Source organism: Propithecus coquereli, unplaced genomic scaffold (assembly GCF_000956105.1).
Source record: "Propithecus coquereli isolate 6110/MARCELLA unplaced genomic scaffold, Pcoq_1.0 Scaffold566, whole genome shotgun sequence".
Classification (NCBI taxonomy): Eukaryota; Metazoa; Chordata; class Mammalia; order Primates; family Indriidae; genus Propithecus; species Propithecus coquereli.
This window is the reverse complement of record NW_012151574.1, coordinates 615048-630535: the sequence shown is the minus strand read 5'-3', so window position 1 is coordinate 630535 and position 15488 is coordinate 615048. Positions and strand designations below refer to the sequence as shown.

Below are 15488 nucleotides of genomic sequence, written 5' to 3'. Positions count from 1 at the left end.
GGAAAGCTTAGCCCCAATAGCAGGAAGCTGAGTTCCAGCCAGCTTCACCACCAGCTGACTAAAGTGGCCTGGGGCCTGGAATAAATTTGAGAGGCAGTCAGGCCACAAGGACTAAAGTCTTTGGGCAAGTCCTGGTGCTGCACTAGGCTTAGAGGCAGGGGACTTGGGGTACATACAGCTCAGTGGGACACCAGCTGTGGTGGCCAAGGGAGTGCTTACATCATTACACCTCCAACTCCAGGCAGTGCAACTTTGGGAGAGACTCCTTCTTTTGGGGGAAAGAAGAGGGAAGAGTACAGAGGACTTCATCTTGCAACTTAGGTACTAGCTCAGCCACAGTAAAATAAAGCACCAAGAAGATTCCTGAAGCCCTGATTTCAAGCATTAGCTCCTGGATGGCATTTCTAGGCCTACTCAGTGCCAGAAAGAACCTGCTACCCTGAAGGGAAGGACATAGTCCAGGCAGGATTCACCACCTGCTGACTAAAGAGCCCTTGGGCCTTGAATAAACATCAGTGGTAGCCAGGCAGCAGTCACCACAAGCCATGGGCAAGACCCAGTAACGCACTGGCATCAGATGTGACCCAGTGCAGCATCAGCTGTGGTGGCCACAGGAGTGTTTTTTCACCCTTCCCCCAACTCCAGGTGGCCCAGTGCCTTAGAGAGAGATTACTTTTTTAGGGGGTAAAGTGGAGGAAGAGAGTGAGAGACTTTGTCTGGCAATCTGGGGAAGTCTCCCAGGTGTTACCCAAGCCCACCCAGGTAGCACCTCTGGGAAGCTGCAAGAGTTGCAACATTACTGGGCTTGGGGCACCTCTAGTGCTGAGTTGGCTACAGTAATCACAACACTCAATTCCCTTTTAATATGTTGAAAGCCTTCTCAAAGGATAGGTAGTAGCAAGCCCACACTGCAAAGATTGGAATAAATACCTAACCCTTCAATGTCTAAACATTGACAAATATTTACAAGTATAAAGAACATCCGGAAAAACATGATCTCACCAAACAAACTAAATAAGGCATAAGTGACCAATCCCAGAGTGACGGAGCTATGTGACCTTTCAGATAAAGAGTTCAAAATAGCTGCTTTGAGGAAGCTCAATGAACTTCAAATAACACAGAGAAGGAATTTAGAATTCTACCAGAGAAATTTAACGAAGAGATTAAAATAATAAAAACACATCAAGCAGAAATTCTGGTGCTGAAAAATTCAACTGACAAACTGAAAAATGCATCAGAATCTCTCAACAGGAGAATTGATCAAACAGAAGAAAAAATTAGTGAGCTTGAAGATAGGCTATATGAAAATACGCAGTCAGAAGAGAAAGAAGAAAAAAGAATAATAAAGAACGAAGCACGCCTATATAATCTAGAAAATAGCCTCAAAGGGATAAATCTAAGAGTTATTGGCCTTAAAGTGGGGAAAGAGAGAGAGAGAGAGAGAGAGAGAGAGAGAGAGAGATCAGGATAGAAAGTTTATTCAAATAAATATTGCACCGTCTGGGGGATGGACATGCTTGAAGCTCTGACTTGGGTGGGGCAAAGGCAATATATGTAACCTAAACATTTGTACTTCCATAATATACTGAAATAAAAAATAAATAAATAAAAATAAAAAATAAATAAAATTATACCCAAAAAATAAACAAATAAAAAATAAACAAATATTAACAGAGAACTTTCCAAATATAAAGACAGATATTAATACTCAGGAATAAGAAAGACAAAGAACACCAAGCAGATTCAACCCAAATAAGACTACCCACAAGGCATTTAATAATAAAATGTTCAAAGGGCAAGAACAAAGAAAGGATCTTAAAAACAGCAAGAGAAAAGAAACAACACATAAAGGAGCTTTGATACATCTGGCAGCAGACTTCTCAGTGGAGACCTTGCAGGCCAGGAGAGAGAGGCATGACATATTCAGAGTGCTGAAGGAAGAAAAATTTTCATCTTAGAATATTATATCCAGTAAAAATATCATTCAGTTATGAAGGAGAAAGAATGACTTTCTCAGATAAACAAAAGCTGAGAGATTTCATTAGCACCAGACCATTCCTACAATAAGTGCTAGAGGGAGTTCTTAAATCTGGAAGAAAAGAATGTTAACAAACAATGAGAAATCATCTGAATGTATAAAACTCATTGGTGACAGTAAATATACAGACAACTAATGAGTATTATGACTCTGTAAGTACAGGTTGCAAATCAGTCATGTCTTGACTAAAAGGAAGACTGAAAGATAAACCTGTCAAAATAATAATCACAACAACAACAACAAAAGTCAAAAAGTAAGAGGGATGGAGTTAAAGTATAGAGTTTTTTAGTTTTATCTTTGCTTGTTTGTTTCTTTGTTTTGTAATAATAGTTATAAGTTGTCATCGATTTAAAACAATTGGTTATAAGATGTTATTTGCAAGCCTCATGGTAAACTCAAATAAAAAACCTACAATGGACACACAAAAAATAAAAAACAAGAAATTAAAACACACTACCAGAGGAAATCACTTTTATACAAAGGAATTCAAGAAGGAAAGAAGAAAGAGAGGACCACAAAACAACCAGAAAACAAATAACAAAATGGTAGTCATAAATCTTAATCTACCAATAATAATATTGAATGTGAATGGAATAAACTCTCCAATCGAAAACATAGAATGGCTGAATGGATTTTTTAAAATGACCTAACTATATGCTGCCTACAAAAAACTCAATTCCCCTTTAAAGACACACATAGACTGAAAATAAATGGATGGGAAAAGATACACAATGCAAACAGAAACCAAAAAAAGAGCAAGAGTAGCTATTCTTGTATGAAATAAAATAGATTTCAATACAAAAATTATAAAAAGAGGCAAAGGCTTCATGTAATGATAAAAAGGTCAATTCAGTAAGAGGATATAGCAAGTACAAGTGTATATATATATACCTAATACTGGAGCACCAAATATATAAAGCAAATATTATTAGAGATAGAAAGATGGACCCCAATACACTAATAGCTGGAGACCTCAACACCCCACTTTCAGCATTGGACAGACCATCCAGACATAAAAATCAACCTACACTTTAGACCAAGTGGACCTAATACATATTTACAGAACATTTCGTCCTATAACTGCAGAATATGCATTCTTCTGCTGAACACATGGATTACCCTCAAAAATAGACCATATGTTAGGCCACAAAACAAGCCTCAAAAAATTTTTTAAATGAAATCATATCAACTATCTTCTCATACCACAATGGAATAAAACTAAAAATCAATAACAAGAGGAACCTCAGAAACTATAAAAACACCTGGAAAATAAGTAATATGCTCCTGAATGACCACTGGATCAATGAATAAATTAAGAAGGAAATTTAAAAATTTCTTGAGATGAATGAAAATGGAAACACAACATACCAAAATCTACGGGACATGGCAAAAGCAGTACTAAGAGAGAAATTTACAGCAATGAGTGCCTACATCAAAAAAGTAGAAAACATCAAATAAACAACCTAACAATGCATCCTAAAGAATTAGAAAAACAAGTGCAAACCAAACTCAAAATTAATAGAAGAAAAGAAATAATAAAGATTGAACAGAAATAAATAAAATTGAAGCCCCCCAAAATACAAAAGATCAATGAAACAAAAGTTTGCTTTTTGAAAAGATAAACAAAACTGACAAAGTTTTAGCCAGACTAATTAAGAGAGAGGAGAAGACAAGGGAGCCAAGATGGCTGACTAGAGACATAGTTTGTTGGACTGTCCTGGCTGAAGGATAGAAGGTGGGACTGAGGAGAGTGGAGAACAATTGCAGCTCAGGTGTGGATCACTGGGAAAGACAGCAGAGGCATCTGGGGACCCCACTGAGAAGGGCTGTGAAACTGAGAAAGTGGAAGAGAGAGAAGAGAGGACTGTGGCAGACCAAATCCAGAGAGGCCCAGAGCCAATGAAAGGGTAAAGGGGGCTCCCCTCCCCAATTTGGGTGACTCCAGTGAGCAGGGAGACACAAAACTCTCACACCCCACCCCTAGAGAGTGCCACAAGAGACCAGAGAGACAGCATTCTTACATCTAGACGCCTCCTCCTCTACACCTCCTCCATTCCTGGCACCGCAGAAAGTAATTTTGGCTCAAGGTGGCTTGTATCCACAGCCCCTCGCCCCCATAGCAACTGTGAGAGTGCTTGGTGTTAAGAAGCCTGTTTCTCTGTGGCAGGGGCACATTCCCGGTGAAGCCTGCAACAGAGAGTGGAGCCACTGTAGCAGCGTTTCACAGGATCACCTGCCAGTGGCTTGCACAGGCAGGCAGGATTCAGTGCCCCCAGGACATGGAGTGGTGCAGGGAGACCGTGGCCCTTCCCTCCCATAGCAACTGTGAGAGTGCTCAGTGCTGAGAAGCCTATCTTTCTGCGGAGGGGGCACATTCCTGCCAAGCCCACCACTGTGAGCAGAGCTGCCACAGTGACATAACCCGAGAGGTTCATCAAACCTGCTAGAGCACCCCAAAGGCAATTCAGGACCAGCTCTCCTCTCCCTGGTGTGGTCAGGGACTAATCTTCAAGGACTTGGAGACAGGTCCACAAGCCAGCCCCTAGCACCCTCAGCTCTCAATTGAGAGGCCAAATGAGAAGGAACTAGTGAAAGAACTCTGGAAATAGGAAAAGTCAAAGTGAAAGAACACGCCCAAAAGGAAATAATAATTCCTTACTAATGGATACCAACCTAAATGAAAAGATTAAAATGACAGATGAAGAATTTCAAATATGGATTTTAAGGAAGCTCAATGAAATACAGAGAAAATAGAAACCCAGCACAAAGAAGTCACAAGAACAATGCAGGAAATGAATGAAAAATTCTCTAAAGGAATAAAATTATTAAAGAAAAACCAAACAGAGCTTCTGGAAATGAAAAATTCATTCAAAGAATTACAAAACATGGTGGAAAACCTTAAGAATGGGCTAAATCAGACAGAAGAAAGAATCTCAGAGCTTGAAGACAGAACAGAGAAATAATAGGAATGAACAAAGCCTACAAGAAATGTGGGATTATTAAAGAGGCCAAACATAAGAATCATAGACATCCCTGAGAGCAAAGAAGAAAATACACAAGGATTAGAAAATCTGCTTGAAGGAATAAGTGAGGAAAATTTCCCTGGCCTTGCTAGAAATCTAGATATCCAAATACAAGAAGCCCAAAGGATTCCTCGGAGATTCATCACAAAGAGGCAATCGCCACAACACATAGTCCTCAGGCTAGCCAAAATCAACACAAAAGAGGCACTCCTACAAGCAGTAAGGTGAAAAAATCAGGTAACTTATGAAGGAAAACCTATCACACTAATTTCAGACTTCGCAACTGAGATCTTACAAGCCAGAAGGGATTGGGGCCCCATTCTCAGGCTTCTCAAACAGAATAATGGCCAGCCTAGAATTTTGTATCCTGCTATACTAAGTTTATTATATGAGGGAGAAATAAAGACCTTCTCAGATGAGCAAACACTGACAGAATTTGTCAAGACCAGACGTGCCCTGCAAGAAATGCTCAGAACTGCATTATACATGGATCAACACAATAGACACCCACCAGTGTAAAATCACCCAAAAGATAAATGTCAGAGCCCAGATACCACAATGGCTCCAGAGGTAAAACAGAGCAATAAAGTTCTACTCAACAGAAAGAACAGAAATCCACCCCACTTACTAATTCTTTTAATAAATCTGAATGGCTTGAACTCCCCTCTCAAGAGACATAGGCTGGCTGAATGGATAAAAAAAATATAAGCCAAGTATTTGCTGTCTCCAAGAAACACATCTAACCCACAAAGACTCATTCAGACTCAAGGTGAAGGGATAGAAAACAATATTCCATGCAAATGGGAAGCAAAAGAAAGCTGGTTTAGCCACTCTCATATCAGATAATATAGACTTCAAATCAACAAAAGTAAAGAAAGACAAAGATGATCTTTATATAATGGCAAAGGGAACAATTCAACAAGAAGACATAACAATTCTAAATATTTACACACCTAACACAGGAGCACCCAGATTCCTAAAGCAAATCCTACTTGTTTTACACGCCACCATTATAGTATTAGTTTATTTTGAATTTGACAGTGTAATAATTACTTTTACTAGTGAATTTTATACTTTTAAGTACTTTTGTATTATTCATTAGCATTTTTTCCTTTTAGTTTGAATAATTCTCTTTAGCACTTTTTTGTAAGATAGGTCTGTTGATGATGAAGTTCCTAGCTTTTGATTGTCTAGGAAAGTTTCTTTTTTATTTCTGAAGGACAGCGTTTCTGGACAAGGTATTCATGAATGGCAGGGTTTTTTTTTTCCCTTCAGCACATCGAATATATTAGTACCATTCCACTCTTTTCTGGCCTTTAATATTTCTGTTGAGAAGTCTATTAATGGGCATGTTGGAATTTCCTTATATGTTATTTGCTCTTTCCTCTTGGTGCTTTCAGGATCCTCTCTTCATCTTTGATATTTAACAGTTTGATTATAATATTTTGAATGGTCTTATTTGGATTGAGTCTGATTGGTAAACATTGACCTTTCTGTACCTGTATATCATATCTTTCTCCAGGTTTGGAAAGCTTTCTACTATTATTTCTTTAATAGACTTTCTATACCTTTATATTTCTCTACTCCCTCTTGAATGCCAATGAGAGATCACTTTGCTCTTTTGATGCTATACCATAAATTCTGTAAGCTTTCCTTATTTCTTCTCATTCTTTTTAAATCACCTATATTTGACTTCACAGATTTTTTTCTTCTGCTTGATCAATTCTAGTGCTGATGCTATTACAGTTTTTTTTTTTTTACTTTCATTGTGTCTTTCAGCTCCAGTATTTCCATATGATTTTTTATTATGATTTCAATCTCTGTCAAATTTCTTATTCTGGTCACTTATTGTTTTCCTCATTTTATTTAATTGTTTCTCTAACTTCCTTAGAACAGCTCTTTTGACTTCTTTTTCAGGCAGTTCATATATTTTCATTTCTTTTGGGTCAATCACTGGCACCTTATTTTATCTGTTTGCTTATGTCATTTTTCCCTAATTGTTTTTTAATCCTTGTGACCATGTATCGATGTCTGCACATTGAAGAAAGTACTTATCCTAGTCTTTGCAGCCTGGTTTTCTCTGAGAACATCCTTCAACATTAAGTCTGTCCAGAAATTCTAAGCAGGTTATCTGTTGTGGTCTCTAAGCCCCTGACTGCTTTAGCCATGGCAGCACCTGCAAATGTCATAAGCTTGGGACCATATTTGCTGGTGCTACCCTAGGCTAGAATCTCTTGGCTGCCAAAGCTGGCACAGCACTGGACTGCCAACCCCTACCTGCTGAGGACTGCCTATCTCCCTGGGTGACTTGGAACCCAAGACTGCTATAGTCAGCTGGCAGTGCTGTGGGTTAGAATTCAAGTCCATCTTGCAGGGACTATGGGTTCCCATCTTGTGCCAGGGTGGGTCTAGGTGTTCAGGCCATGGTTTCTAGCCTGGACTCAGGAGTCATGAGAGTCCTCCTTGTGATGGATTTTACTGTTTTAGACATGTTATTATGTTCAATGGAGGGGTCCTAGGCTTAGCTCCTTTTATTTCCCCCAAATGGACAATGTCTCTCTTGACACTGTGCTGCTGGGGTTGGACTAAGGTGATGCAGGTAACATAAAACTGTCTTTTCTGCTCTATCCAATGTGTCTTTTCTTATTTTTATACTATAACCACATCCAATAATCTCTCACCTGGTTTCCTTAGCTCTTGTGAAGGTGTTATTGTGGGTACATGTCTATTAAACTTGAAGTTTTGGTGGGGGGATAATTGCTGGGGAGTTCTGCTCTGTTATGCTCTGCACTCTCTCCAGAAATACCTATTTTTTAAATCTTTTCTAAGTTGTCAAATAATTGTGCATAGAATTGACCAAAACATTTTAAAATTCTGCACTTCTGTGCTTTTAGCATAATATTTTAAGATTCTCATGTTAATTTTGAGCATTTTAAATATTTTCCCCTTTTGAAAATTTCTCCAAGAGTACAAAACCTTGGATCCTTTCCCCATCATGATACCATATCTAGGATGTATGCACCACTCATGCCATTTTTCTGCTTTCCAAGTCACTGATTTCTTTTCATCATTATCAATACAGTTCTCTTTTATTTTTAAATGCTTTTTTTTGAATTTTTTGAGCTCTATGATAATCTCATGCTATTATTGTTTTGTGCTTTCCTGATTTGTTTTTGCAAATCTTTGACCTCTTCGTTTTATCTATATCTTATACACGCATGCTGGATTAGACAAGGGTTTTGTTCTTGGATCCATAAATAAGATCAATGTTATCAGATCCTTTCCTTTACTAGTAAGCTTGTAATGTAGGGTTCCTGGTATTTTCTCAAGGGAAATGTGGAGAGGAACGCAAAGGTTAGCAGGCACAATAAGCAATTTCCATTCAGGATAACTTCAACCTAATCTACTGGAGTCTCTGCCCTAAGGAAATATTACCACACTGGTGTAATATTTTTATTACAGAGAACTTTGGTAGGAGCTTAGAGTGGCTCATAATGAAACCATGTAGCTCACATCTCCTGTGTTTAATGACCTAGCAATTTTTATCTATGTTCCTTACACAAAAATATGGTTGTTGATCTTTCCCTTTTCCCCATCCACGTAGATTTCCCTACAGGAAGAATAGATTTTAGCATGGAATGATTAAAACTATGTTTTCAAGCCATTGTTCCTCCACAATCACCCTCCATGGTGTTTTGAGTGCACACAGGGTCACTGTTGGGATGCTTTCCTCTTCCATTGTGGTCTGCCAATACCCCAGTCTTCATGGGTCAAAGAAAAAGAATATTGTTTGGCCCATTCAGTGTGTTGTTCTCTCAATTGCAGAAAACTACATTTCTACACAAGGTAGAAATTTTCTCTTTGCATCCTCTCTTTATATATTAATAAGTTCATCAATGGTGGCAAATATTCTCAAAGCCTGTTGAGGGTTTTAGCTGCTTACTGTTTAAGTAGAACATTTTCTTAATTTTTTTTTTTTTTGAGACAGAGTCTCACTGTGTTGCCCAGGCTAGAGTGTCGAGGCGTCAGCCTAGCTCACAGCAACCTCAGACTCCTGGGCTCAAGCGATCCTTCTGCCTCAGCCTCCCGAGTAGCTGGGACTACAGGCATGTGCCACCATGCCCGGCTAATTTTTTCTATGTATTTTTAGTTGTCCGATTAATTTCTTTCTATTTTTAGTAGAGACGGGGTCTTGCTCTTGCTCAGGCTGGTTTCAAACTCCTGAGCTCAAATGATCCGCCTGCCTTGGCCTCCCAGAGTGCTAGGATTACAGGCGTGAGCCACTGTGCCTGGCCAACATTTTCTTAATTTAAAAAGTTTTTTGTTGTTGTTGTCGTTTAGGTAGATTCATGAAAAGAACCCAATTTGGAAACCAAAACTTTTATTACTTTTTCCAACAATTGCTCCTATCATCCTTAAAATGTTAAATTTCCCCACCCTTAGAAACATCTCTGGAGCTCACCTCACCTTCCAGGTACAACCTCATTTCTCATGCCACTCTAAATTCAGACTTCTTGAAAAGGTTATTTTCCATCATCTGACAATTCAGCACAACTGTATTAATCTTCTCTCATCAAAGTTATTAGCAGGAACTAAAGTTTAAAAAAATTTTGGACACATGTCAGTCTTTATCATGATGAATTTCACCACCACTTTTGACGTTGTTGTGCCCATTTACTTCCTGAAACTTGCTTTCTTTGGCTTCCATAAAGTTGCATTCTTTCTGTGTCTTTCTATCTCTATGATTGTTCCTTCTCAGGTAAAATAGAATGTATTTCAAGCTTGTTTTCAAACAAGGAGAAGTACAGGGTTTTATCTATGATGGGGGATTTAAATGATTGCAATGTGGAAGGAGACTTATACTTACAATATAAAGGCTTGCTTATGTACTGATTAATTTTGTGACCTGAAGTGAGTTTCTTTCCTTCTCTGAACTGAATTTCTTCTATAAAATGCAAGAGGTTTAGCATGGTGAACTCTAAGGGTTGATAAAGCTTTTCTGGGGCTCCTATGGGTAAGAAAAGACCTCTGACATTATGTTAATTATATACTTCTGACCTCCGTGTAGTCCCTGGGGACTTTGACATTGTCCCCCACTGAGCAGGGGTGAGGAAGTTGGCATTTACTGATAAGCTAAGAAAGGGCAGTGCCTTTTGTAACTTCGGCTCCACTCATGGCACACCCACCCAAGGAAGATATAAAGGAAGAGATCAACTCAGCTCTAGGCCTAGTTTTTTTGGGTAAAATGAAGTCCACCATCTTCTTTGCCTTTTCTCTGCTCCTGATCCTTGAGAAGCAAGCAGCTGTGCTGGGATTCAGTGGTGAGTGGAGAGGGTGGGCCTGGGGGAAAGCTACTCAGAGAGAATGGCTCTTAAGGGTAGTCAGGGTGAAAGGAGTAACTGTTCAGGCAGAGATTCTTCTCCTTGACGGGAATTGATTCTGCTCTACCCAAAGCCTTCTGGAAACATCAGTAATTGTTGGGGAAATGTGGGAGGTAAGAGTTGGAAGGGAACTTTGGAGATAATGGAATGCATACATTCTTATTATCCATTACCAGGTGGATCCCAAGGCCAATTACCTGGTAGAACACAAAAGTATCTACATGCAATAAAAGGCCACCACTCTCATGGACAAAAAGACACCCAACAAGCTGGATCCCAAGGCCGTTTTCAAATTGAAGAGCAGGTAGATGACAATGATCATGATTGGAAACAAAAATATAATCCAATTAATTGGTACACACCATATGAAATGAATATATTAGGAAAACATCTAGATAGAATACAAGGACCACTCAATTCTGAAAAAGAAGACAAACATCAGGATGAATCAGAAGACCATCTTCTCAGGCTAATGGTACACCATACAGATTACAAGAATGATAATGAGTTACAAAATCCTGATGAAAATCGCGAGAATGACCTATATATAATGAGAATGCTAGACCAACATCCAAATATAATAGAATGGTCATGGGGTCATATAGCAAGGAAAGGAAAAACCCCACTCTATCAATATAGGCCACGACACAAACACCAAGGCTTTTTTACAATCCAAAGCACACAGCCAGTATATGACCAAAAAGAAGATGAGATTCGAAATCTTAATCAAGAAGACATTTCTGCAAATGAAATGTCAGAGAAACATGATAGAAGTCCAGGACAAGCCCCACTCCATTATGTACATGAAGGCACACCCCAACGTGCATTCCAAGTCATTATTCCAGTCCAAAATGGACTCTTAGTATATGACGAGGATCAAAATGAGTCAGAATATCCTAATCAAGATCAAGGGTATGGTCAATATGAATATGCAATGCCAGGCCAACATCTAAGACCACTTGATCATGGAGAACAATACAGGATGCAAGATGAATACCAACACAGCTTTGTTACACAAAAAGAACATCCAGAAGATTACGAGGGTCAAAAGCAGATACGAGATCCTTATCAAGATCAGGAGCATGGTCAAAGTGAATATGAAATGCCAGACCAATATCTAACTATGGAACAAAGACCATTTGAACATGGAGAACAAGGCAGACAGCAAGATGGATACCAACACAATTTTCCTATCCAAACTGAACAGTCAGTAGATGACAACTATCAAAACCAGATACAAATTCTTAATCCAGATCAATGGTATGATCAAAATGCAAATGGACTGTTTGGCCAATATCTAAGAGGAAAATATCTAGTTTACCATGAAAAAAAAGGCAAATACCAAAAGGAATTCCATGAGAGGTATAAAATGGCACTTATAGAGAAAGCAGATGACAATGATCATAACCAAGATCCTAACCAAGACCAAAGGCATGATGAAACTCCATGGCAATATTCAGGCATAGTAATAGTACCAGTCTATCATGAACAACGAGGCAGACATCAAGGTGCATCTCAAGGCAGTTATGTTCCCCAAATTGAACGGCAAAATACTGATAATTACCCTAAACATCTGCTAAATCATAATCAAGATCAAGGGTATCACCAACATCCACTGAGAAAGATATTCCAATATCTACAGAGACCTGTCATTTGTTAACCACTTGAACAGTAGGACCAATATCAAGGTAAGTTTCTTATCCAATAGGAGAAATACCTGCCCAAATGTTTAGAACTGGTACACGGGGACTCCTCAAGGCCATTTTGAGATTGATAACTCTTGCCCACACCAATAGAAGTTCTGTATTACATGCTGTGGGAAAATGAGCACCATTCCCTGGTGAAGAGAGCACCTGGTGGCAGCAGGGATGGATGCCTGATTTATCACTGGGTTCTAGAATTCTTATGTTTAATTGAGTATTCTTCAGTGGTTTTTTGCACATGCCTACCAGTTAAAAAATTTTTTGAACATGCACTGAATCTATAATCTATATACATATTTATAAGTTTATGATATACTCTTGTCAATTCTTATACCTTAGATTGGTAAACATTAATTTCTTACATTAGTATAAAATATTATAGTAGTTAGTATTTTCTTTCTGCGCACCAATGAATGTTCTTGCATCCCTGTTAGAGTTCTTCTATTCTCCTTCAGACACCACAAGCCCAAGGATTAGCTGTCCTTTCTCTCAGAATACAGGAAAGAGATGAGGAGAAGGAAAAATCCCTGTTCATGATGTGGGAGAGGAGATGGAAAAGGAGGCACAAGAGATGGTGAGGGATCTCAGGTGCCCACTGGGCATTTGCAATGTCAGTAGAAGAAAACTGAAGCCCACCGAGGGGAAGTGATGCTTCTTTGTCCCTTTTGCAATAAGTAACACTGGACCTGAAGAGAGGCTATGCAGCAGAAATAATGGCTCCAGATGACAACTAGTGGCCTGGCATCCTAATGTGCAGGGGCTGGTGCAGTTTGAACTAAAGAGAACAGGGATCCCACCTCCCTTGCCCGCCTCTCACTCTTCACTACTCTCACATCACTGATTGTCCTCTCTCCCTAGGTGTCATCTGACCTCGGTGAAGTCTGTAAAGTCTCTAAGATGCAGACGCCTATGTGGTTCCAGATCCTTGGTCCATGGATGACCCTACTAGCCCACGCTTTCTTGTTCTTGGGGTTTCTAAACGTGGAGCTCCTTTAAACACTTGCTTGCCAATAAAGAGATCACTTTCTGCTTCATTTGCTTTTGGCTCCTGTGATCTCTGGATTCTTAGAAGTCAAGGGGTTGGGGGCATTTCTAAAATATGCCCCTAGATGATTCCAGAAAAAAAAAGAAAGAGATATTCTCGAATCATTAGGGAGAATAGTAGTGAAAGTCACATTTCTGGATCTCTAAGTAGAAACCCAATATTAACAATAGAGTGCTGGCCTAAGGAAAAGAAATCACTTTGTCAAAAAGATGCCTGCACTCATATGTTTATCACAGTGCTATTCACAATAGCAAAGATATGAAACCAATCTAAGTGTTCATTGATGGATGATTGGATAAAGAAAATGTGGTATATATACCAGGGAATACCACTCAGCCATAAAAAAAGAATAAAATCATATCCTTTGCAGCAACATGGATGGACCTAGAGGCCATTAAATAAAGTAAAATAACTCAGAAACAGAAAGTCAAACACTGCATGTTCTTACTTATAAGTAGGAGCTAAATAATGAGTACATGTTGACACAGAGAGTATAATAACAGACACCAAAGACTCAGAAGGGTGGGAGTGTGGGAGAATGGGTGAGAGGGATGAGGTGAGAAATTGCCTAATGGGTACCATGTACACTAACTGGGTGAGGATTACACAGAAAGCCCAGACTTCATCACTGTGCAGTATAACCGCATAATAAATCTGCACATGTACCCCACAAATCAACTCAAAAAAAAAAACAAAACAAGGTGCTGGAACTCTGCCTGTCACACATCTACCACCTGAAGCCAACCCTAAAGCCCTTCATGACCCTTTTAATAATGGGACTCCAAAAATAAAACCTCCCAGAAAGTTGGTATTATTACAACAGGCTCTGGAAAAGTCCCTGATCTACTGGTGCCATCAATTCCACAAGTCCACAGCAGCACATCCCGTCACTCAGTTTAAGTACTGTGCTCCTCCTACTGCCTGCAACTGTATCAAAGGGTAATTTATCAAGTCTCCACCAATTCAGCAAAAGTGAGTGGGTTAGACAGTGTCATCTGTGGATAAACAGGCCAGAGGACCAGCTAAAAGAGTTTTTTGGGGGGATAACAGGTCTTAAAAATGGAAACCCTGCTGCTTATGCTGCCTTCTTTCCCCTATCCTAAAGAAGCTTTCAGGAAAGGCCAATCCTCCATGAGAAGAAACCAACATGGGGGAATAGAAAACCATTGGCCTGGGGATAAGAGACCTGGATTCCAGTTCCAGTTCTACCACAAGGACCTACATATGTTCAATTAAATCTGTCTTCTCTCCAAGCTTAAATCCCCCATCTGCATACGGAGGCCCTGTGCTCAGCCACCTGCCTATTTTTCAGCCCCCAGTTAGAGAGGAAAGGCCATGATGGCTTTTGGGGCCCTATCATCAGGGAAGCTTGAATTCCCTAGTAGAATCTACTGTCAGGATTCTCATTTCTATGTGTGGACATGCTACAGTACCCCTGATACATTGGTGATGGTCGGGAAGGGGATCTAAATTGACATGCAAGCAAGCAAAAGAGCCAGGGCCATAAATGCTGTTTGCTGTAGTACAATTAGCATATTTTGTTCCCATCAGTTTTTAACTACACAGCCTTGGGCAACAAGTTCTCTGAGGCTCAGCTCCTGCATCTTAATGCAGGAATAACAATAACCTTCTCACAGAGATGCTTAGAGGTACTGAGTGAGAAGACCTCAGCCCCAATGCTCAATAAAAAGTTCCAGAATGACAAATTTGGTAATAATAATATTGAAATGATCTTTTATTATATCTTCTTTGAAATTGAGGCAAAATACATACAAAGAAAAGCACAGATTTTATGTATTTATTTGATGAGATTTGGCAAATACACATACGTGGTTAAGCAGCATCCAGATAAAAATGTAGAACATTCTCATCAACCTTGAAAGTTGCCTCGTATCCCTTCCAAATTCTAACTAATCCCAGAGAATTACAGCAAGATGGCTGACTAGAGACATCGCTTTGCCAGTGCATCCCAGAGGGAAGGAAGAGTTTCAGATAAAGGATGCAGGAAATGGGCAAAGCTTGAGTATAGTTTGGAGGAGGAGGTGCCAGAGGGAAATTGCAAAACAGAACAGAAGAAAGAAAAAGAGAAGAGATGGCGAGGATCTAACATAAAGAGGCTTGGAGCCCAGTAAAGGGGTAAGGGGGAACCCGTGTCTCCTTCCCACATACCTTCAGTAGTTAGCAGGCTACTGAGTTTTTTGGAAGCTCTTCTGCCCTTGGGAGCCCAGGTGCTGCTGCAACCACTGAGTTGTGTAGAGAACTGGCATCCCAGAACTTGGACATTCCCTGCAGGTTTCC

At 39.6% G+C, this 15488-nt stretch overlaps 1 protein-coding gene across 1 annotated transcript; it reads left to right on the top strand.

The window, feature by feature from the left end:
• Nucleotides 1–10306: 10306 nt before the first annotated feature.
• Nucleotides 10307–15277, top strand: LOC105821233 (semenogelin-2-like; the record flags this gene model as incomplete). The annotated part of the gene is made up of 4 exons (XM_012657901.1): nucleotides 10307–10382; nucleotides 10619–10642; nucleotides 11288–11373; nucleotides 15230–15277. Coding segments are annotated over exons 1-4 (234 nt in total), but the record flags the coding sequence as incomplete, so codon positions are not given.
• Nucleotides 15278–15488: the final 211 nt, after the last annotated feature.